General features: G+C 40.3%; 1 protein-coding gene across 14 annotated transcripts in view; it reads right to left on the reverse strand.

Moving 5' to 3' along the window:
- Window positions 1-24,639, reverse strand: part of PAM (peptidylglycine alpha-amidating monooxygenase) — a 277,571-nt gene that overhangs the window by 152,019 nt on the left and 100,913 nt on the right. For all 14 annotated transcript variants that reach the window (XM_059694004.1, XM_059694017.1, XM_059694016.1 and 11 more), the window contains one exon: window positions 979-1,440. In XM_059694004.1, coding sequence (XP_059549987.1) covers window positions 979-1,067 — 89 coding nt within the window. In that variant the 5' untranslated portion in view covers window positions 1,068-1,440. The remainder of the gene's footprint in view (window positions 1-978; window positions 1,441-24,639) is intronic.

The raw sequence follows: 24,639 nt of genomic DNA on the forward strand, positions 1-24,639 counted from the left end.
AAAAAAAAAAAAAAAAGGGTAATTTCAATATCTTTGAACATAATGGAATTTTAACTTGAAATGAGAAAGAAAAAAGAAAGGGATTCTATGACTGTAAAATTAAAGATTATTGATTTAGACCAGGTAAAAAGATGTGATAACTACATAATATTCTAAAACATTCTCAGAATTCGACTTTATAGTCCATGAGCAATATATGTCTAACTTGTAAACAAAATGTAATCAAAGCTAACAAGCAGGTTACATTTAAAACTCAATTCAATAAAAACTTGTCAGATTACTTATTTGTTTCTAGTTAATGAAAATACAGTATTAATAAATTAGAAGTTATCACAGACCTGACAATTTTCTATTGGAAGAAATATTAACTATAACCTAGTAACATTTTTGTGAGTATTTTATGAGTGCCTCATATTACGAGTCAGAAACAAAAACCAACAATAATAATGCTAGGAGGCAGAATAGAAGGTGGGGGGAGCTGTGATGTGAATTACAAATGTATAAGCGCATAAATATTTAATATGGTAATTATGAGGAGTGTGTCTACAGCCCAGTGTTTTCCCGTGAGCTCTTACAGCCCATGATCTGATTCTTCCCACCACTTACCTATATTGATATTTTATTCTTCCAGCTATTATAAAAGAAGGCATTCAAGTCTAAACGCCTAGATGTAGTTTCTGAAATATCTCCCCAAGAGGGAGCGATCTGTATTGGAAATCACAACTTCTAATTGAAGTTTTGAAAGCCAGTGCAGCTTGGCTGACACTACAGTGGGTTTGTGTTTGTTTTTTTACCCTGTAAAGGGGACTTCACAAGAAGTTACTGTGCTAAAATCCCAAGTCAGCTCGGCAAAGTAGAGCAGCCTTGTCTATTCCTCCGACACGCAGGTCCCCAAAAGTGATCCCAGTTTTCAACAGCATGCAGACACCACCCAAACAACATTCCGCCCGTTCACACAGCAACAGCACACGCACCCACCTCTTAAAGACAGAAAGTGGGCTTCTGAACCCCAGGCAGCTGCTTTGAAACACGAGGAGGAGAAGTAGCAGGCTCCGAACGCCAGCCATGTCCACGCCGCTCCGGCCCCGCCGGGAGAGCCGGCAGCGCAGCGCTGGGGCCGCGTGGGCAGCGGCCGCTACTTCATGGCCGGGGCGCGGCGGGCGTCCTGCGGCGGCCACACACCATCTGCCGGGAGAGCAGCGGGCGAGCAGGACCCGGCGAGTCTGGAGCCCTAGCCTCACCCAGAAACCGTGGGAAGGCGGTACTTTTGTCCGGTCCGCAAGCGGAAGCTTTCCTCCTTCTAGAGCTGCTTTTTCTTTCTTTTTTTTTTTCTTCTTTTTACCCTGGTGCTGGGGCTAGACTTGCGCGTTCCTTATCACTGGGGAATGACAGGGACTGTGAGGGATATCACACCAACCCGCGTCAGTCATCATTCAGGACCTGCAAAAATAGAAGCAGATAATGGATGACTAACACATTACAGCATTTGTCCTCTGCAAATCCCAGCTGAGGTTCTTTAATACATTCGCAGTTTCACAAGCTTGAGCCCAAGCCTGGGGAAAATGCTGGTCAGTGGATCTCCCTCCCCCGCAACAGCCCCCAAGATTTCACAAAGCCCCAGTGGTCTCTGTTTTGCTCTTTCTTCCTACCTCACACCCACTCTCTCCCTTTTCCTCCCGACTTTGCCCCCTTTTCCCTCTCCTCCATCCCACTCTCGGTATTTCTTCTGACTTACTATATCATTCCCTTCTATCATCAAAAACGCACTTAATTCTCTGCTGAATATAAACAAACTTATTTACGCAAATGACGGGCTAAAAGGGCAAAAGAAAGGGGGCGCTAAGAGAAGCAGAGACAAAGCACTTGGATACATAGAGAAAGATGTTGAGCACAAAGGCATGTTTATGTTTATGTACCACAGAGCTACAGTTCTGAGGAAGAATACCCCCTGCCATGAATGGCACCACAGAAGCAATCGCTGAAGTTCCCAGGATTATTTCAAAGACAACCAAAAGTCTACAGTTAACACGATATATGAAATACCAATGCCTACTGAATAATTCTGCATCTAATATACAAAGTAATAATTACTTATAACGTATGCCTCCCAAAACGTATTCTTTCCTGAATAAAGTTTGGAAATTTACAATGTAATGCATGTAGAAACAACAGGGAGAATCTCGGCTGGCCTCCAAATGAATTTATCTACGAAGGGTATGATCAAGAACTTAGCATTAATATAAAAAGAGGCCGTGCAGAACTGGTGCAGCATCTCAAAATTTTATGAAGAGACTCAACTGGGCTAAAATCTAAAATATGCATGTTTTGATATTACTGTTGTCCTCAACATATTTCAGACTATGTGTCAAGTTTGTAGATTGTGGTGAGAAAGCATTGTTTTCAAATCTATCATTCACAACATAAAAATACCATAAAGATTTCTTAAAGTTTAATTTTAATCACTGATTATAGTTTGGGAAACCTCAAATCCAATGGCTAGATGAATAACACAGTAAACATCAGTAAGATCATATAGAAGTGCTCCACAGTAATACATTATCCTCTAAACTCTCCTCAGGAAATCACAAGATAGTGAAGCTAATTAAAAAACAAACAAACAAAAAAACCACCCCAAACTAAAACAAAAAACCAGAAACTAAAGATAAACGTGAAGACTTCATGGTCAAAGCTTTCTAGATAAAACATGACAGAATATCCAACCAATCCAAAGATGCTTGGGACTCAGCGGCACCCAAGGACCACTGTTAATTTACATAAACAATGATATTTTTAAAAGACTAATGGTATTTGTTTGAACTTTCTCTTTTGCTTGCTATTGGAACTTTCAGAGAAAAAAAAAAGAAAGAAAAGAAAAAGAAAAAGGAAAAACAAAACACTTCAGCTTTGTCCCAGACCCTGGGTAAAGGAAAGTACTCCTTAAAGAGGAATAGAAACAACTGGCCTGAAGGCTATGCCAGCAACAAAGTAAAATCCTGTCTGATGAAAATACTTAACATTCCTTGAAGTTCTTGTTTTTTAAGTATATGTGGAGAAAGGGTAATATTTTATTATTTCATGCAGAACAAGATTCAAGGACAGTCTTTCCAGTTGGCAGGGAAATTTGGTATTATACAAATACTTGAAAACAAATTTAGTATTGAAATTCTTTAACAGGAACACATCTTAAGTACTAGCCTTTGAAAAAAAATTCCACTTATCTCTGATTGATTTTATTACCTTTGATGTGCCAAAGCACCTACTAAAAGAAAAGTGAACTGAAGTTGCGGGTGGAAGCAAAGCTGATATTTGCAGCCATGAACTAAACACAAGGTCTTATAGGAATGAAAGCCAATTATGCTTCTTGGTACTTGATGCCTTGGTAAACAAAACACAAATCATCAGATTAAAAAAATCATTTCTAACCATTTCATTTGTTATTTTATAATCCCTGATCATTTTTAAATATATAATATTCAAAACAATTTAGTAGTCTTCTGATTTAGGATTTTAAAAATTCAAATATATTTCTTTGAAATAATTTATTACCTCGTTAAAACACATACGTAATTCCATATTCTGTATAAAATATCGTAATATGTTGGGGTTTTATAAAATGAATAAAACTAAAAGAGAATATAGCCTATTATCGGAGATGAGGACTTGACACAATTAATATAAGGTATGTTTACAATGTTATAAAAAGTACTGTAAAAAGGATTCAGGGAATTTTGAGGTAGTAAAGATCATTTCAACCTTCAAGAGGAGGGTAAGAAAGAACAGAAAGGCCGAAACCAGTTTGGCTCAGTGGATAGAGCGTCAGCCTGTGGACTGAAGGGTCCCAGGTTCGATTCCGGTCAAGGGCATGTACCTGGGTTGCGGGCACATCCCCAGTGGGAGATGTGCAGGAGGCAGCTAATCGATGTTTCCCTCTCGTTGATGTTTCTAACTCTCTATCTCTCTCCCTTCCTCTCTGTAAAAAATCAATAAAATATATTAAAAAAAAGAAAAAAAAAAAGAAAGAACAGAAAGGTAAAGCAGTCTTCAGTGGAAGAGGTGACTACTGAGGGGAGCGTGGAAGGTGGTTGGGTTTCCACTGTAGGAGATGGACATGGGCACTCCTGGTGCAGAAAAGGACAGGGCACAGGAGTCCAGGTGGGAGCAGAGGATGTGTTAAAAAATAAGTAATGCAATATAGGTTCTGCCTCCTAGACTCCAGCTGTGGATCCAGATTTACTATTTTATTTGTAATACAAAGCAAATATTCTGTTTACAGATGCATAAATTCTTAGTAAGAACAATTTACAGTTTATACCTGCACGGATATTAATTCCAGGAGCAGTACTATTATATAGTGCAGTCAAGCCTGTTATAGAGGACCATAAGCTAATTTGGCTTTTACAAAGTAAGCAGTCCATTCCTTTCCATTTTCATTTGAAAAAAAAAGAAAAGAAACCCCCAAAGAGTTGAATTTTGTAACTGGTCAAAGAATCAAATAAATATATTGGACATTCATTCATTGATTGATTTATTCAACAAGAGAAAACCAGGATAGCATAGTGGCTTAGAGCTTGTAAACCAAAGAAAAACTATCCCTGGCCTCCTGGCTCCACCATTGACTAGCCTTGTGAAACCACTGAGTACCCAGCCTCTCTTTGATTCAGTTTCCTCACTTGCAAAGTGGAAATAATCCTACAGCTTATCTCATAGGGTCGTTACAAGGAATAAATTAATTCATATTCTTAGAAGAGTTTCAGACATATAATAAATATATGCTGTTACTATTGTTGCAACACATATTTATTGAGTACTTCAGACTATCTTAATGCTGGGGATGGTAATAATTGAAACAGATAAAGTCCCCACTCCTTCCAGTGGGGGAAAAACAAATGAAAGTAACTACCAAATATAAATTTCATTTTAAGGAGGTTCTATGTGGTTTCCTACAATGACTTATGATTAAACTGATTAAAGGGTACATATCCATTCACATAGCAATTTGATTCCAGGGACTTATTCTTGGGCAAAAATTGAACAAGAGTATACACATGTTGATAAGGGTATTTACTAGCACTGTTTATAATAACAAAGAACTGGGTGTTTATAATAGCAAAGAACTGGAACCCATTTAAATGCCCGTCAATGAAAGTCTGGTAAAAGAAATTATTTTTTGATACAAAACTTGAATGCTATACATCCCTTTAAAAACGTATTTTTAAAACTGTTCTATATTTTTCCTTTTTGCATACTTTTAAAAAATGTTTCAACCATCTCAAACTTACAGAAATGTTGCAAGTGGAGAACTTTTTTCTTTAATTATCTGAGAGTGAACTGCTGGCCTGATGATGCCTCATCACTTCTGAATACTTTAGTGTGTATTTTCTAAAGTACATCCCACTAAATAACCACAATACAGCCACCAAAATAAAAATATGCAGATTCACACATTACTGTCTTCTAATCATCAGTCTCCAAACTTTGCCAACTGTGCCTATAATGTCCCGGATACCAAACGAACCCAGAATCAAGCATTGCATGTAAAATCCTCATGTCTCCAGTCTCCTTCATTGCAGGACAGTTTCTCAGTCTGTCTTTAACTTGTATGACCTTGATTCTATTGAAGACTTCAGGCCAACGTTTGTTCAGAATGCCTCTTGACTAGTGTTTGTTTTCTGTTTCATCAGGACTAGATTCAGGCTGTACATCCCTGGCAGGAATATCTCACTACATCTATATCAGTGTCCAAACCTGCATATTAAGTTATTCCAAAACTTAGTAGCTGAGAACCATAAACATTATTTGGCATGCTCTATGCGAAGAATAGTGGTTCTCTAATGAGGGTGGTTCTCTAATGAGGGTGCAGTGAAGATGTTGGCAGGACTATAATCATCGGAAGGTTTGACGGGGCTAGAGGATTTGCTTGCGAGGTGACTCACTCACATGGCTGGCAAGTGAGTGGCAGTGAGCGGCAGAAACAACACCTCCTCACTATGTGGCCTTCTCTCTAGGACAGCTTGCGTGTCCTTACAATATGGCAGCTGGCTCCCCCAAGAGTGAGCAATGTTTCCTAGGACCTAACATCAGAAGTCACATAGTTTCTGTGATATCCTATTGGTTACCCAGGTCAAGGCCACTCAGTGTGTCCGAGATTAGCCCAAGGGCATGAATACTAGGACACGAGGATCATCTTCTTGGAAGCTGGCTACATGGCTACCATAGCATCGCATTAGCTGGTACAACTTCGATTTTGTCTCATTACTAATGACACCATTTTGATCATTTGATTAAGGTGGTATATTACTGACATTTCCACTACATCATTTTTCCCTTTGTAATTAACATCTTTAGGGGGAGAGGTTACTTTTGACATTATAAATACTCTGTTTCTCATCAAACTTTTATTCATTCATTTATTATATCCTAATGGACTCATGTTTTTTATTTTATTCCAAGGGTTTGGATCTGTGACTAACTTTATTTACATTACTTACATTGATACTCCAATTGTCTCAGTTGTGGTTCTATTTAGCTAGCTTTGGTTCCTTTTCACATGTCTCATCATCCTTTGAGTACTTGCTTGCTTTTTGCTCCCTCTCTCATCTGGCTTCAAAACCCTGCCCTAGAGTTTCCTCTCGGACTTGGCCTTTGCTAACACCCTACCCTGGGCTGCTGACACACATAGATATGCTCTTTATTCTGTTTGGACTGTGACACCCTCTTCCAGGGCACCAGCCCCACCACATTGATGCCCTCCTTACCCAAGGTGGACTCCGTACCCCAGGCCAGGACACTGCTTAAAGCCCTACCTTGCTCCACCTCACATAACAGCTTTAGAACTAAATTGTTAGAAATATAAAAGACATTATTTTTTTAAAAGTGAAATTATAAAACAGTATACACATGTATTTAAAAATCGAAAGTAATATAACCTAATTGTATTTCCAATGGTTTTCTATGGGGACAACTGGGGAAAAGGGAGGACTTTTACTTCCTATCTATACTAGAGATCCGGTGCATGGATTCATGCACATTGAAAGGAAACTAATTAGAAGGTGGCCAGCAGGGCGGGACTGGACAAGATGGGCCGGACACACATTGGAGCCAACCTCCCAAGGTCCCTCCCTGGCCGGCTGCACTGGGGCAGCGACAGGGCTCAAAGGGTATCTGCAGAGTGAATGGGGTCCCTCTGGCAGGTGGTGTCCTTGCTGGCCTGTGGGAATCGGGCCAAAACCCGCAGTCTGACATCCCCCAAGGGGTCCCGGAGTGCAGCAACTCTGCAAAGTTGCTGTTGCTCAGCAGCTCCTGCGTTGAACATCTGCCCCCTGGTGGTAAGTGCGCATCATACCACTGGCCAGTTGGCCGGTCGTTTAGCCTTTTATATATATAGATGCTTTAGCAGTCTTTTAACTTTCAAAAGCTTATATTATTTTTGTAACCAGAAGAAAATGGGATTTTACACATATATACATATATTTGTACATTTAAAAATATTTTATCAAATGTGACTCTACAGACTTCAATTTACATGTAATGTCTTGTGATGTTTTGAAAAAATAAATAATTCTTTTTTTGTTTGGCAAGAACTTTAAAAACTAAATTGTATGGTGCTTGTGTAGCTGTAATGCAGGGATTTTAAGCTTAGCACTAGAAATATTTTGGCTGCATAATTCTTTGCTATATGAGACTGTCCTGTGTATTATAGACTGTTTAGCAGATCTCTGAACTCTACCCACTAGCTTCCAGTTGCACTCTCTTCAGCTGTGACAACCAAAAATGTCTCGAACATACTTTGCCAAATGTCTTCTAAAAGGTAAAATCACCCTGGTTGAGTGCCATTGTCGTAATATTGTTCAAAAAGATGAAGCTTAATTTGTAAGTCAAATGTGATGTAATTCCCTTCAAATACATGTAATGAGACATAAATCTCCTAAAATAGTTTGCAAATACGGAACTTCTAAAGAATGAGGGGAAATCATTACAGCAAGTAATATGTATTGATTATATGCCAGGCATTGACTTTGTGCACATTATCTCACCGAGTTCTTATGACTTTTTTTAAATGTTCACCTGAGGATATATTTTTATTGATGAGAGAGAGAGAGAGAGAGAGAGAGAGAGAGAGAGAGAGAGAGAGAGAGAGAGAAACATCAATGTGAAAGAGAAACATTAATCAGTTGCCTCTCATACATGCCCCAACCATAGATCAAACCCACAACCTAGGTATGTATGTGCCTTGGCCAGCAATTGAACCTGCAACCTGTTTGATATATAGGATGACGCACCAATCAAATGAGCCACCTGGCCAGGGTAGGTTCTTTTGACTTAATTTTCCCATTTTACAGAGGAGGGATTTAAGGTTTAGAAAAATTAGGTAATTTTCTCTGGTTACAATGCAGTAGAGCAAGGATTCAAATACTGGCTTGCAGACTCCAGAAGCTATCTTTTCAACTCAGATTCTTCAACACAGAACAGGCTCAGTACATTGACAATGGGTATTTTTATAAAGTACAACAAAAGGCAAATCCCCTGAATATGATCATATTGGTTTTTTGTTTGTTTGTTTTATTTTATTTTATTTATTTTTATTGCTTAAAGTATTACAAAGGGTATTACATATGTGTCCTTTTTTTCCCCCCGCCCTTGACAATCCCCTGGCCTCCCCTACTCCCCAATGTCTTATGTCCATTGGTTATGCTTATATGCATGCATATAAGTCCTTCGGTTGATCTCTTACCCCCCTCCCTCTTGCCCCCCAACCTTCCCCGGCCTTCCCGCTGCAGTTTGACAATCTGTTTGAGGCAGCTCTGCCTCTGTATCTGTTATTGTTCAAAAGTTTATAATGGTCTCTATTATCCATGAATGAGTGAGATCATGTGGCATTTTTCCTTCACTGACTGGCTTATTTCACTTAGCATATGCTCTCCAGTTCCATCCATGCCATTGCAAATGGTAAGAGTTCCTTCTTTTTTACAGCAGCATAGTATTCCATCGTGTAGATGTACCACAGTTTTCTAATCCTGAATATGATCATATTGTAAAATAATAATTGTCAATATTTATTAAGCAATTATGACCAAGCACTGTATATGGATATTAGCTCATCTGAATCCTGAAAAAACTGTATGACATTTGTACCATTATCATTCCCATTTTACTGAAGAGGAAACTGGACACAAAGGGACTTGGTAACTTGCCTAGGGTATATAGCCAGTATATAAATACAGGCAATCTGACGTCTAATAGTCAATAGTTAAACCCCTTCACTATTTAGCTATAAGTAACCGTCTTTTTTTTTCCATTCACATATTAGGAAGCATGAACATTTCTTCTACAACCTTAACAACATTACTCATTTAGATAACTCAAAAAGAACAAATTGAAGATCTATGACTAGGGTCTAAATCTAATAAAAAACAAGGTCTAGTTTGGCTTGTAAGAATTGTCCCCGCCCTAACCGGTTTGGCTCAGTGGATAGAGCGTCGGCCTTCGGACTGAAAGGTCCTAGGTTTGATTCCGGTCAAGGGCATGTACCTTGGTTGCAGGCACATCCCCAGTGGTGGGCGTGCAGGAGGCAGCTGATCAATGTTTCTCTCTCATCGATGTTTCTGACTTTCTGTCCCTCTCCCTTCCTCTCTGTAAAAAATCAATAAAATTTATAAAAAAAAAAAAAAAAAAAAAAAGAATTGTCCCCAACTCCTCCCCTGATTTTGAATTCTGAGTAAACATTTCAAAATGAAGATTTCACATAAAACCAAGATTTCCAGTGTCTCTTGAAGAGTTGTGAAATCTGGCATCACCAGACCTCCATTTGCATACGGCAACCATTAGCTGAGCAAATGTCCTCCTCCTTAGACAGGGCCAGCCATCTGCGGAGCCCCACAGTCCCCACCTCTCCCTGTTCGCACCCAGATCCTGAAGCCCAGGGCACTTATCTGAACTGCCACTCAGCTCTGAGGCACAGCTGTCAGTCTGTTCATGTGTTTTTGTTTATACAGGTGGCCATCTTTCTTCATTAACACCATTAGCTGTACCCTAAAATCATCTGTGCTGTGATTCCAGAGTTATAACCTTCTTAATGTGAGAAGGTCAACCTCACCATGTCTATAGCATAGAGTTGGCCACACTTAGATACACTAAGTTGTTGCTTCTTTTCTTTTAAGGCTCTGTTCATCTTCATTAGCAAGGCACACCAAATGGAATGGCAGCTTCTGCACGTGGATTTGTTTAGACAGCAATTTTTGACCTTTTTCATCTCATGGCGCACATAAACTAATTACTAAAATTCGATGGCACACCAAAAAAAATACATTTTTTGCCGGTCTGACAAAAAAAATTAGGTATAATTTTTATGCATTCACACGGGACAGTTATTGTTATGTTGGCTATTCCCATTTGTGTATGTGACAATCTAAGGGGAAGAGATCAGTGCCCCTGACTAAATAGTCAGGTATTGCATTATTTTAAAAATTCTTGGGTCACACGGTTGAAAATCACTGGTTTAGACTCATCCCTTTTAACATGCAGCCAATTTGAAGTGCCCTTCCCTTGCAACTCAAATTGGTTGGGTGTCTATTAGAATATATATGTTAAAAAACATCTCAGTGGTAACATTCAGCATATGATTCTATTGAGAAAAAAAAGCAACACACCAACTTGCCAACAGTAACAAATTTTATTTACTTATTTTTGTCTCCATGGTCAGTAAGTAGCAGATGCCCTTTAAATATGTCCATTAGTCATCAAATCACTGAGTCCTATAAATACTTCCATGGGGGGAAAAACAAGAGACATTATTCTTAATTAAATTTCTTAACTTGGGCTAATACAAATGTTACTTCATAACACATGTATCTAAATTCAGTGCTGGCATATGTTAATGTAAGATAGAACAGATCCCCGTGTTCCAATCAGCACAAATCTTTAGTTCTAAGGACTGCACTGGGAAGTTCTCAGGAGACTGGTGCACTGCCCAGGAAATCATTAACCATTACTGATGACATGGGAGAGGGAGAACGGCTCCTTTGTATGCTGCTCATTTGCCCACCGGGTATCTTATTTATTTATAAGCTAAGAACGTCACATAGACTTTAGTTTCAGAAGAAGAGCACAAAGCACTTCTGTAGTTATCACTGCTCCTTTAAAAAGTCTTCTTGAGTGTGTGCATGTGTGTGTGTGGCGGGGGGGAGGGGGTTGGGGGGTTGAGGGGGGGAGGGGGGGAGACAGGCCATTAGCCTTGTCCTGCAGTAATTTAGCAAAGTTTAAGTCCCCAGTGATTTCTGTCCCAACTCATGGATGAGTCAGTGAAAAGGGCCTAAACCTATAGGCTATCACCACCACATGCCACTTCAAAAATTAAGAAGCTCTTGCTCCTCTTCAGTGAAGTTTTTGAGAAACTAGTTTGAAACTAATACCCAAGACCTGACTAAATTTCAAATGTCTAGGTTGTTGGTTCAATGAAGTCTGAATTGTGGAGTGACCCACTGATTTAGGTACTGAAAGACCTTTTGCATCACCTTTGTAGTGCTTCCTCTGTGGGTCTTTGCATTATTATTTTCTTCTATTTTTAAGAGGAAGTTAGTGTAGAATTAGGGAGGGTGGGAGAGTATTGCATTTAAGTGTAACTTAGTGCCAGGCAGTGGGCTTAGATGGATGAGGTCTGAAGGTGGGGCTCTGCCTTTCCTTCTGCCTTTCCTGCAGTTAATCAACACATTTTTAATGAGCTGGTCTCTTTTGCAGGAGTTTTTCCCCGTTTATGATTCCAAATCCTTGGGCATAGTTATTCCTGAAGCATTTTAATTCATACTTTATTAAATGCCTCTTGGTGACTTCAGAGGCAGGAGCTGTGAACTACACAGGAAACCTGGTTTAGATCCAGAACATGCAATTACAAAATATGTATTCTTTTTCTTGATAAGTAGAAACACTACAGGAAATGTCTACATTTTCACTCAAAAGTAACACTGAACTTTTTTTCCTTGTTCTACTCACACAGAACTATTTCCTCCCATAGAAGAATCATATTTTCAAGTGATATTTACTAATATGTTTCCCATTTCAAATATTCATATCCTTATAATAAAATGCCCATAAACATGCCCCTTTCTATTGTAAAAGTTTTGCTATCCTTTCTTTTAAGTCTCTTAGCTGTATAATTAGAGAACTTAAAGTAAAATCTACAGTAATATAAGACTATTATATAATTGAAAAACTTATGGGAATTTTTCCTTAAGATCATAAAAAAGCTGTCAAAACATTCTCTTCCTATCTAATCAAAGAGAAACATGGTAATTAGCGTACGACCGCTAGCCTTCACATAGGCTAATCAGGGTGATATGCAAATTAACTGCCAGCCAAGATGGCGACCGGCAGCCAGGAAGCTTGAAACTAACATGAGGCTTGCCTGCTTCAGTGACGGAGGAAACCAACGTTCCCCGCCTGCCTTGCCGGCCTCTGAGCCTGCAGTTTGAAACATTGTAACAAATACAGAAGCTAAACAAAACCCCAGAAACCTGCTTTCAGCGAGCCGGGATCTCAGAGCTGGAGTTATACATTGTTTCAATTATAAAACCCAAACAAACCAGATACCTGCTTTCAGCAGCAGAGGCCTCAGAGCTGGAGTCAGAGCTAAATCTGGCCCAGAATAAAGAAAAAAGAAAAAAAGGAGTGGTTGGGAGCTTCAGCCCTCAGCCCCTCACCCAGACTGGCCAGGCACCCCAGTGGGGACCCCCACCCTGAAGGGTGTGTGACCAGCTGCAAACAGCCATCATCCCCTCACCCAGGCTGGCCAGGCACCCCAGTGGGGACCCCCACCCTGATCCGGGACACCCTTCAGGGCAAACCAGCCAGCCCCACCCATGCACAAGGCCTCTATCCTATATAGTAAAAGGGTAATATGCCTCCCAGCACCGGGATAAGCGGAGCTGTGAGGCCTCCCAGCACCGGGATCAGCGGAGCCGCGAGGCCTCCCGGCATCGGGATCAGCGTGACAGGGGGCAGCACCCAAACCCCCTGATCACCCTGTGGCTCTGTTTGTAACAGGGGGCGGGGCCACAACCTCCCTATCCGCCCTGCTCTGTTCATGACAGGGGAAGGCACCCCAACCTCCTGATCAGTCCTGCTCTGTGCCTCATATGGGGGGAGCTCCCCACACCCCTGATCACCCTGCGGCTCTGTGTGCGACAGGGTGTGGCGCCCCAACCACCTGATCGGCCCTGCTGTGTGTGTGACAGGGTGCGGTGCCCCAACCACCCCACCACGGGCCCTGCTCTGTGTGTGATGGGGTAGAGCCATAACCTCCCCATCGGCCCTGTCCTGAGTGTGACAGTGGCGGCACCCCATCCCCCTGATCGGCCCTGCTCTGTGGGTGATAGAGGGCGGCACCCCAACCCCCTGATCCGCCCTGCTCTGTGTGTGACAGGGGGCGGTGCCCCAACTCCCCTATTGGCCCTACTCTGTGAGTGACGGGGGGGAGCTCCTCAACCCCCTGATGGGCCCTGTTCTGTGCATGACAGGGGGGAGCTCCCCAACCCCTGATGGGCCCTGCTCTGTGCGTGACAGGGGGGAGCTCCCCAACCCCCTGATCGACCCTGCTCTGTGTGTGACAGGGGGGAGCTCCCCAACCCCCCTGATGGGCCCTGCTCTGTGCGTGACAGGGCGGAGCTCCGCAACCCCCTGATCGACCCTGCTCTGTGCGTGACAGGGTAAGGAGCCCCAACCCCCCTGATGGGCCCTGCTCTGTGCGTGACAGGGGGCAGCGCCCCAACCCCCGGATTGGCCCTGCTCTGTGCATGACAGGGGGCAGCGCCCCAACCCCCCAATCGGCCCTACCCTGAGCGTGACTGAGGGTGGCATCGCAACCTCCCCATCAACCCTGCCTTGAGTGTGACAGGGGGCAGTGCCCCAACCCCCCAATCGGCCCTACCCTGAGCGTGACTGAGGGTGGCATCGCAACCTCCCCATCAACCCTGCCTTGAGTGTGACAGGGGGCAGTGCCCCAACCCCCCAATCGGCCCTACCCTGAGCGTGACTGAGGGTGGCATCGCAACCTCCCAATCCTCCCTGCTCTGTGCATGACAGGGGGCGGCGCCCCAACTCCCCAATCATCCCTGCTCTGAGCCCGACCAGGGGCTGCACCTAGGGATTGGGCTTGCCCTCTGCCACCCGGGAGCAGGCCTAAGCCAGCAGGGCTTTATCTCCTGAGGGGTCCCAGACTGCAAGAGGGCACAGGCCAGGCCAGGCTGAGGGACCCCAGCAAATTTTTGTGCACCGGACCTCTAGTATTTATATAATTCTGCTCAATTGAGTTTACAGAAACATAGAGGGATCCTATGAAATATACACTACACATTGCCCCTTCATTCCGTCTCAACTATATAATGTCAAAGCCATTAACAAAGCAACACAGTTGCATAAAAACACTTTAATGTTGTTTATTTTAGGGTACAGAAGCTACAATAAAATTTAATTTAATTGTAAAAAGACAATTGAATGTTTAAGTATGTAATTCCCAATTGAAAGCACAATATGCTGAAGTCGTTTATATTCAGATATTTTAATTTCTAGTCTATAGTAATAAGAGTTTTCTTTGATTGGTGTCCCCAAACTCCCCATGAACTGTCAATGAAGAGCTTCATAATTTTCCTCTGGCTGAAGAAGATCAAAGCATTCTTATGTTTGCTGAAGTCTTTGATACTGGTGCACAAACAGGTGACGAGTTTATTTCATTGCTACTAAACTGTTTCTTGCTGTCCAGAGTTTAGGAAGAAGTGGTTTATTTTAACAAAGCGCTTACCGACTGGCTTGCTCTTCCCCAATTTTTAATTTTCTTTACAAGGTACCCTATAGTGCAGCAGTTCTCAACCTGTGGGTCGCGACCCCTTTGGGGGTCGAACGACCCTTTCACAAGGGTCGCCTAAGACCATCGGAAAACACATATATAATTACATATTGTTTTTGTGATGAATCACTATGCTTTAATTATGTCCAATGTGTAACAATGAAAATACATCCTGCATATCAGATACTTACATTACGATTCATGACAGTAGCAAAATTATAGTTATGAAGTAGCAACGAAAATAATTTTATGGTTGGGGGTCACCACAACATGAGGAACTGCGTGAAAGGGTCGCGGCATTAGGAAGGTTGAGAACCACTGCTCTAGTGATTTGCGCTAGACCCTGGAACTGAAAGCAAGAGCTGAGGAAACCATCAGGAGAGCCATGATCCTGCAGCCTGGAGGACACACTGGGCTCAGCCCCGGGGTATCACTGCCTGGCTGGCTTTATTTGCCTTCTCTCTCCATTTTTGAAGTTATATGCCCTCACCTTGAGTTCTAGCATAACTAAAAGTTGAGTTTTTAAGTCACAGAAAAATGTGAAATAGCCCAATTGTTTTTGCCAATTTTAACCAAGATAAGGAGGCCCACAGGCAGTAGTACAGTATGAAGAATTGATTCCTATCTTTGAAGTATGAAAATCCCTTTTTAAAAATCATACAACTTCATGTTCCTTTACACTGTATACAAAAATGAAAATGATTTTTAATATTACCGAGTATTTGCTATATGTCAGGCAGCATTTTAAATATTTTGTGTATTATTTCTTTTAATTCTCACAATATCCTATGAGCAATAATACTATCCCCACTTTACAGATGAGAAAACAGAGGCACAGAGAGGTTAAGGCACTTGCTTGACATTGGCTGATTTTAGCAGTAGGAGCTATTAACCTCCAAGTTATACTTGATGGAAGCTATACATCTAATACATGTTTATTAAAAAATATGTAAAGGATAAATATTATTATTGATTCAGTAACACTTTAAATGAATCTACACTTTATTCCATATATAACTGAAATCAACAGTATACATAACTTCAAGGCATGTTTCCCATCACACAATGCCCACTTCCTGCCAGTGACTCGGGCTCCACGTCAAATCTCCCTCCTCCAGCTCGTTCTGAGCCAAGAGGCGGGGTACCGTGGAGTGCAGACTTGCACTTGAAACCAGAAATCATGGTTCTAAGTCTCATTACAGTATTCACTTGACATTTCTGAGTTTTGGTTTCCTCCTGCATAATCAGGGGATACTGATAAATGCACTACCGTGGGGCTAGCATGAGAAACAAAATAATCTGAGGAGATATAAGCTCTTGTTAGGGTTTCCTATTCCGCTTTCTTGTAACCTCATAAAAACTTCATTTCTTTAACATGACCTTTTCTCCTTTCATTCCTTTTGCTTCAAACTGGCCTGATGCAGCACCCAGACTGACCTGTCTCCTCTGCCTTGCACATCCACCTCTTTAATCATTAAGCCCTCAGGACAATGAGGTTCTGATGAGCATCAAATAATCTTAGGAACAAAACCTGTCTGTAGACCCCCGGCGGCGGCAAAGTTTAGATCAAACTAAAGATAACATCCAGGCCCGGAAAAGCTTAGAAAGGAGACAAGTAACACCATGACTGACATTAGGAGCAGATGCGCTGATCAACTACTCCATCCTAGCACCTAACAATCAGTAGAGAGCAGGACCCTGACCATGACCCTAAGTCCCTTAATCACCATGAATAATTCTTTTTTTCCCTGGAAGCCATCAGGGAGCCAGGTCTTTAAGCAAAAGCTCACCTGTGACTCCAGAAGTGAGCCACTTCCTAAAAAGTATCCCTGTTCTTGTCTTACTGGGCTTTGATGCATGCAGGCAAACAGATCCCTTTTGTCCATTGACATTATCAATAGAAACATTCTATGGGCCCAGCACGCTTCCGCTGCGCAACTCTGCTGCAATAGATACATTTTAACATATTTCTTTTATTTTTCTAATTTTTCACTGCTCATTCTTATATCTCACCTTTGAGTAGTTTCAGAGTACCACAACATCTGCAGATGGCAGACACTGAATTACTGAGTAGCTGGGGGGGAGGGGGGGTGGGGGACGGGGACACAGGACTAAAAGATCCAAATTTAAACACTCTTCCTAATGCTAAAAATAAGAGCAAAAACAGTAACTCCATCATTCAGCAAAAATGTAAATAAATCTTAACCTAAGTCATTTGAGATGTGCTCTAGTAATTGTGAAAAACAATTTATATTTCAAGGAAATTACCAGTGTTATGTCCAGATTATTAGGGAACATTTATTGGATACTGGCACTGACAGGTCCTGGCCTCAAATTCATTTGCATGACTTAAACTATAAAGAAGCAGGCTTGTGGAACCAACTACACAAAAACATCAGTGGTGGAGGTAAATAACATGCATTTACTATCCCAAAACCAGTTAGATATTTTCTAGGAACAAATAAATATAAAATAGTAGAGCCAACTAGGTACCTGGGATTTAAATGGGACGAACAGATTCTTTTTAGTAATACCTGTCTATTTCTTTATAGGAATACGAACATAAAAATGTAACATAATTGCTAAAACCTTTTAAAGTTGAAATGTGCTATGTGACTACTAAGTATTACACAAGTACTAAATGCTATATGAGTAATGAGAGTTTACAACTATTTACTTGATTCTATTTAATTGAATATTTATTCCTAAACAGAGGAATTATGTGAATTACCTGCTGCAAGAAATGGAAGTTTTCTCAGCTTTTCAATGCAATTTTAAAAGGCCATATATATGTACAATTTTTTAAAAAATGTTTCCCATGATAATGAGTTTCTATTATCTTAAGGTTAACTCTCTTTCAAATGGTGAAGAAATCATGCAGATAAAAAAACTTAGATCCTACCACTAACTCAAGACAATGTGTAAAAGTGATAAAGCAATTTCCTTTTATTCCAGTAATTCCACCAAAGCCTGTTATCTCTTTTTAAATGGCATATTCCCAAAGACTGCATAAAAATAGAAAAAAATAGGAACTTAAGCTATTACTTATACTACCAGAGGCCCGATGCATGAAATTTGTGTGGGGGGAGGGGGGAGGGATAAGGGGTCACCCAGCCTGTGCCCTCTTGCTTGCCCTCACGGGATGTCTGACTGCCATGAGCCCGGCTTCTGGCTGAACAGTGCTTCCCCCGTGGGAATGCACTGACCACCAGGGGGCAGCTCCTGCATTGAGTGTCTGCCCTCTGGTGGTCAGTGTGTGTCATAGCAACTGGTCGTTCCGCCATTGGGCCCCCAAGGGGTCCTGGATTGCAAGAGGTCACAGGCCAGACCGAGGAACCCCACCGGTGCACAGTAGGGGCTGGGAAGGAATGCGGAGGTTGGCCAGCTGGGGAGGGACTGTGGGAGGGCTCCAGGGCATGTCTGGCACGTCTTGCTCAGTCCCCATTGGCCAGACACCAGCAGCAAGCTAATCTACTGGTTGGAACATCCGCCCCATGGTGGTCAGTGCACGTCATAGTGAGCGGTTGAGCGGCCTTAACATATCATTAGCATATTACGCTTTGATTGGTTGAACAGCCGACCGCTGACAGGACACTTAGCATTATTAGGCTTTTATTATATAGTATAAGATTAATAAGGGTACAATAGTTATAGGTTTAGAGTGATCATATTTATTGTTACTTTAAAATACATTAAGGACATAGTTAAATTCTTTAAAATTGACAAAATAAAACTATAAAATAATCAATGGATCTCATAATCAGCCCTGAGGTATATCAAAATGTACTTAAAAGAAACTGAACATTTTATCTTTCAATATGATTTTCAGAAAAATTTATGTCTCTATCAGTGCATTCAAAATTAATGGCCCATGCTTGACCGGCAGGTCACTTCCACTATCATAATGGCCAGCAAATGACCGCTTTGTTAATTCAGGCTGGATACCAACTGGGAAGGCAACTTCTAGATTGGTGATGCTGGCATAAATCTAGGAAAATACTGTACCCATACTGCTCTTTATGCAGGGTAGAATTTGTATTTTATTTCATGTTATCTTCCTCTATGATTAAAGAAAAGATAAACTGAATGACAGGAATCAAAGAATAATATTGTTAAATATGAGTGGTTAATTCAAATAAATATACTTTAATTATTCTGTCAATTAGGTTCAGGTAAAGAAAAAAGTGAAATTTATTCTTCCATATTTAATAACATAGCACTAATGTGCTATCTTTGTGTTGAACTGAAGGCCACAGAGTTGTTTTAAGATACTAAAAAATAGTATTGTTTCATTCTGACTAAGCAAAATTAACATTGTGAATGGCCTACTTCATTTCTCGTTCCTGCCACTTGGTAATCGTCTCCTTATCTTTTCATAAAATATCGAAAATTTTATTGCTATCAAAAGAGGTCAACATCTTTTATCACTAAGTTTTATCTTAAGCAAATGCTATTTTTAAAGTCAGAAAAATTAATGGATTACGCAGTATTAATTTGCCTAAAAGAAAATAAAACTGATATTTTCCCTTTCATTTTGATATTTAAATCATTATTGGTATTACACTGTAATGAGATAAAGGTTCATTAAGACAGCCTTTGTTATGTAAAAACAAAACACACTAGAAGGGAAATTCTTTACTGAGCTACAATTACCCTCCAAGGATATAGCAATTAATTATTCATCATGTTCCAATACAAAATCAAAATACTACATATGCACACACCTAAGGATTTCATCCACTCCTGAAATTCTCTGAATTTTTCTCCTAAGAACATTAATAAAATTATGTATCATTTTAGAAATAGAAAATACACTTTTAAAAATGATTTTTAAAATCAAACCAGTATATGCACATAGTTAAAAGTCAAATAGTACTAAAATCTTACAATGAAATAGCAGTCCTCTGCCCAAATAACCCAATTCCTACCCCTGAGCAGCAATCTCTGCTACCCTTTTAGCAGACTGTTCTGGCATTTACCTTTATTTTTCCAAATGTGTTGATGTTTCAACTTACAGATTCACAGTTCTATTCATTATCTATTGACTTCTTACTTTGGAAGATGAGAATATAACTCTCTTGTACTCCGCCCCCGCCCCCCCCCCCCATGCCCCTTCCCTTCCTACCCGCTTTCCAATAGACATCTCACAATTTTTAGTAAAATCTGTATTTAAATTATTGAAATTATATATTGTTTTCCATTGAGCCAAGTAAGTGTACTATGATTGTTACATTTCTTGTATTTTTATTTTTTTTTTGCTATAATTCAGGAAATACAGCATGGTTCCTGAGCCATGTTTGAATAACTTTATTTTAACTTCATCCTTCACTGTATTTGGCTATATATAGATTTACAGGATAAAAATTATTTCTTCTAAGAACTTTAAAGGTATTACTCCTCTATATTATTTCTTATATAGTCAGATGCCATTCTGATTTTTCATAATTTATCTGTGATCTTTCTCAATATCTCTCCTCCTTCACTCTCACTCTGGAAGTTCTTAAGATTTTCTCTTATTCTCCTGTTCTAAATGTTTACTGATATGGACTGATATGATTCTTTTCTCATTCATTCTCCTCGGCATCTCATTTTTCTAGCTATGCTGTTTTAAGGTGCAGGCTAATGAACTACTCTATTGATAAATATTCTTATGTCTTTCCTTGATAATTTATTTTCTTCAATTACCTCTGTTATTTCTTTTTTTAGAACTCCTATATTTGGAGTTCTTTCTAGTGTCTCTCTGTTTGTTTTCATCCTTTAGATATTTCCTCAACTTCACCTTTCTACTCTTTTTTCTAGTTTCAGCTTTCTATTTTCTATTCCTTTCTACATTGTTTGTTCCAGCTGAATTCCTTTTTCTTCCTCCCCACTCCCTTTTGAGTCCTCGCTTTCAAGTCAGATACCTCCCTAAGTCCTCTTTCACCCCAGAGCTTTTCAATTAACTAGAGAAGAAGCCACCGCTCTCCTGAGCCAGTGACATGTGCTGCCAGTGTTCTGAGAGCAAGGCAGGGAGAGGAGGCCAAAGTGGGCTCACACTCATCCCTGGGTTTAGCCCCATGCTGCACCCCTACTTCCCATGATACTGCTACCAGCAGGGCTCAAAGCTTCTGTGTTGTTTTTGAGGCCAATCAGCTTGTTTCTCATGGGTCTTGCCTCTCAGGGCACACAGTTGAAGAAGCTACTACTATTAGTAAATCTGTTATTAGTCCTCTACTTTCCACTTTCCAAATATGTATTAATTTCTTAGTTGGCTGTGGAATATCTCCTATGCTTTTTATCTTTGCAGGTTTATAACTTTTAAAATTTCTTTTCCAACCATTTTAGAGGTAAAGGAGATAAAAATCACGTATGCAATCTGCCCAGTTGAACGTGAAGTCCCAGAAGTACAATTTTAAAGGAGATTACCTGGAGATTGTTTAGTTCATTCCCTCATTTAATGGGCTGAGGAAAGAAACAAAGGTAGGTTAAGTACTCTCTCATTTCCTTCTCTACGTTCAGAACAGAACCAGGGACAAAATGTATCCTGTTTCTTTGTCCAGACTTCCTTCAACGCCCAATATAATGTCTTCATAAGGAAAGCATTTCGTTGACCTTCTAGATGAAGAATAAACAATATACCACTGAACCTTTCATAAATTACATAATTTAAAGAGAAAACTAATAACAAGGGGAGCGTACATTGAGTGCTGTATGTAAAAAATAATACGCACCCAGATGTTGAGAGAAGGAGCGATCCCTGAGGGTAGGACAATTTCCAAAGGCTCTGGGAAGCAGCTGAAATGTGCATTTGATCTTGTGACAGGAACTCCAGGTAAAGGGTAAACAAGGGCAGTGTTTTGGCAGAAGCTTATGTAGGGAGTGTAGTAAGGGAATGGGTGCTCCACAGACTTTCATCGAGGCCACGTCCACGGAAGGTAGACTCCACTCCTACAACACGTCCCTTTCCCATCCTGCATTCTGACAAGCACCCAGGACACACTAACCACCAGGATCACTGTTTGCTCTGCTGGACTCTCCATCTGTACCAGACAATAGGATTTTATTGATTCTGTCATTTGTATTGTGAAATCAATGGGTAATTTAGTAGTTATATATCTGATGGGTGTTTTCAAACTACGTACCCTGCCACAGCTTCAATAGTTCTCTACATGACTCTGTGTTTAAGGACTCAAACAGTAATTATAGGACAAAAATATGGCTAAGTGGGCCAGGTCAAAGGTACAATCTTAAAAATACAACTGAAAAACACCAAAAACATCCAAAATTTTCTACGTATCTTTCTTCCTATGTCACATTTCAAAAGAAATCCGACAGCATGAAGAAACAGTTCTCAATAACCAACGCCATGGAGTACACCACCTTGCAGACGTACAGAGTCACTATTTTGCATAGCTTTATTCATTTTCCATACAATATTTTTGTTCCCAGAAGGTAGGAAGCTATCCTATTAATTGAATGACAGTAGGTACACTTGGATATTTGTCTGTCTAAAATGTTAAAAAACAAATCAACATAAGTCCCAATGTAACTTATGATAGCCGATAAATACAGAAGGGACAGAAAATTAACAAAAGACTTAATTAGAAGCTAATTTACTTATAACTGAATGCAATAATTGTTTTCTGGAAAATATCGTGTACGTTAATGACTTTTATTTTATAAAAACGTGTTTAGATGTCTATCCCAAACTGAAACTATTTTAAGAAAACTGTTTCCTAAACTAAATGGCTAAAAATAGAACCGAAAAGAATATTCTCATTCATAAAAGTGCTAAATGTCTTTACTGTGGCATCTATACCATTAATAAATTGCACAAACAGCAATAATTTTCACAAAAGCTTACAGTGCTAATTCTCAGCTTTGGGATTTTGGAAGATATACATTTGTGCTCAAGAACAATGCCTGTAACATTTAATAAAGGCCTTTCTCTTTCTGCCCTCTTAAAATTCCTGCTGCTAGCTATTACTAGGCCTAATTTTCTTGACTATTTCAGTTGTTGCATACTTCCACACGGAGTAACTGGCTTTTAGGTGCATTGCCAAAATCTTTAGACATGGTTTTCCTGTACTAAAAATGCCATGTATACAAAGAGTGTGCTTGGCAAAATAAATAAGCAATAGACCAGGAACAAAACCATCAGTACAATAATCTAGTATGTTAGGATAGTATGTTAATCTCAACAGTAATAAACTGGTTGTTGGCCAACTGTGGCTGACTAATTCAATTACATGCCTGATGATAATGAAGTCAAAAGGATATATCCTTACTCCTGCCCTCTCCTTCACCTTCTGTGTCAATGTTCTGCCTTCAAAACATACATATGCACATAATGTGGACCTGTTAAATTTACCATGGCTAGTGCCTATAAGTCTAAACACCACCAAAATATGAGCTCTGGCCCACAAAAGGATTTTAACGGGAGCATGTGCCCAGATCAGACAATGGTCAATCAATCACCACTTCTAGAAAAACACAGTGGTGCACATGTATTGTGCATCACCAGCTACCAAATGTGTATACTAGGGGTCCTCAAACTATGGCCCGCGGGCCACATGCAAATACAAATATTGTATTTGTTCCCATTTTGTTTTTTTACTTCAAAATAAGATATGTGCAGTGTGCATCGGCATTTGTTCATAGTTTTTTTAAAAAACTATAGTCCGGCCCTCCAACGGTCTGAGGGACAGTGAACTGGCCCCCTGTTTAAAAAGTTTGAGGACCCCTGGTGTATACAGTGGGCATCAACAACATTCCACAGGAGCTCTGTGGTCCTTTCCAGCTGGGCTCTACAATTTTGATTCTGTGGCTCCAGCCAAACAATTATAGCTCTAGTAATTTATATATGTGTCATGGTAACAAGATATAAATTAGACAACAGGGCAGGCAGAATAATATTACAGAATAATAATGACTCTCATTTCTTGAGCACTGACTGAATGATGGTGTTCTGCTTCTTCCGTTTCACTGCTATATCCCTAGCATCTAGAACCATGCCTGACAAATAACAAGTGATCAGAAATACTTGTTGAATGAATGAATGATGAGTGCTTTAGTGACTCACAACAATCCCATAAGCTAGGTTTTATTATTACCCTTATGGTATAAGTGAGAAAATTGATGCATATGAGGTAAAGTGACATGCTCCAGGTTACTTAGCTATTAAATAGAAAAGCCAGTATTTGAAACCAAGTTCTATTAGATGCCAGAGCCTGCCCGTTAACACCCCTGACTCCCCACTTCCTTGCACACACTACCTCTCCTAGCGGTAGGCTAACGCAAGGAACACCTCTCCTCTCCTTCCCAAATGGAAGGAAGCTCTTCCTGCTACTGCTCTGAAGTACCAGGACACTTTATTGGTGCTGCCCTTGGGATTCTGGTCAATCCCCTCTGTTTTACTGAAAGGTAGGGGAACCACTTATTAAACTTGGAACCTATCACGTTCCAAGCACCATGTAAGTACTTGCAGGAATGTTCCTTTATTCATACTTCATGACAATCAACTGGGTAGGCATTTTCTTTTAACCTCCACTTAATGAGTGAAGAAAATGAGAGTGAGATCTTTTGTCAGTATTTCACAAACTTACCCAATAACAAGAATCCGGAAGGGGGAGAGTTGCTTGATATAATAGCAGGCCGTACTCCAAATCTTTTGACTTAGAATGCTGAGGCAAAGAGCCTAGCTTTGTCTGACTCCCAATCTAAGTACTAGTCCTTTAGGGCAAGGATCACATGTCAGCATCTTTTTTCCCTTCACTGCATATACTAGGCCCAAGCTGTGTCTCATCATTCTAAAGCACAATTAGTCT

The sequence above is a fragment of the Myotis daubentonii genome, chromosome 4, assembly GCF_963259705.1.
Source record: "Myotis daubentonii chromosome 4, mMyoDau2.1, whole genome shotgun sequence".
NCBI classification, from domain to species: domain Eukaryota; kingdom Metazoa; phylum Chordata; class Mammalia; order Chiroptera; family Vespertilionidae; genus Myotis; species Myotis daubentonii.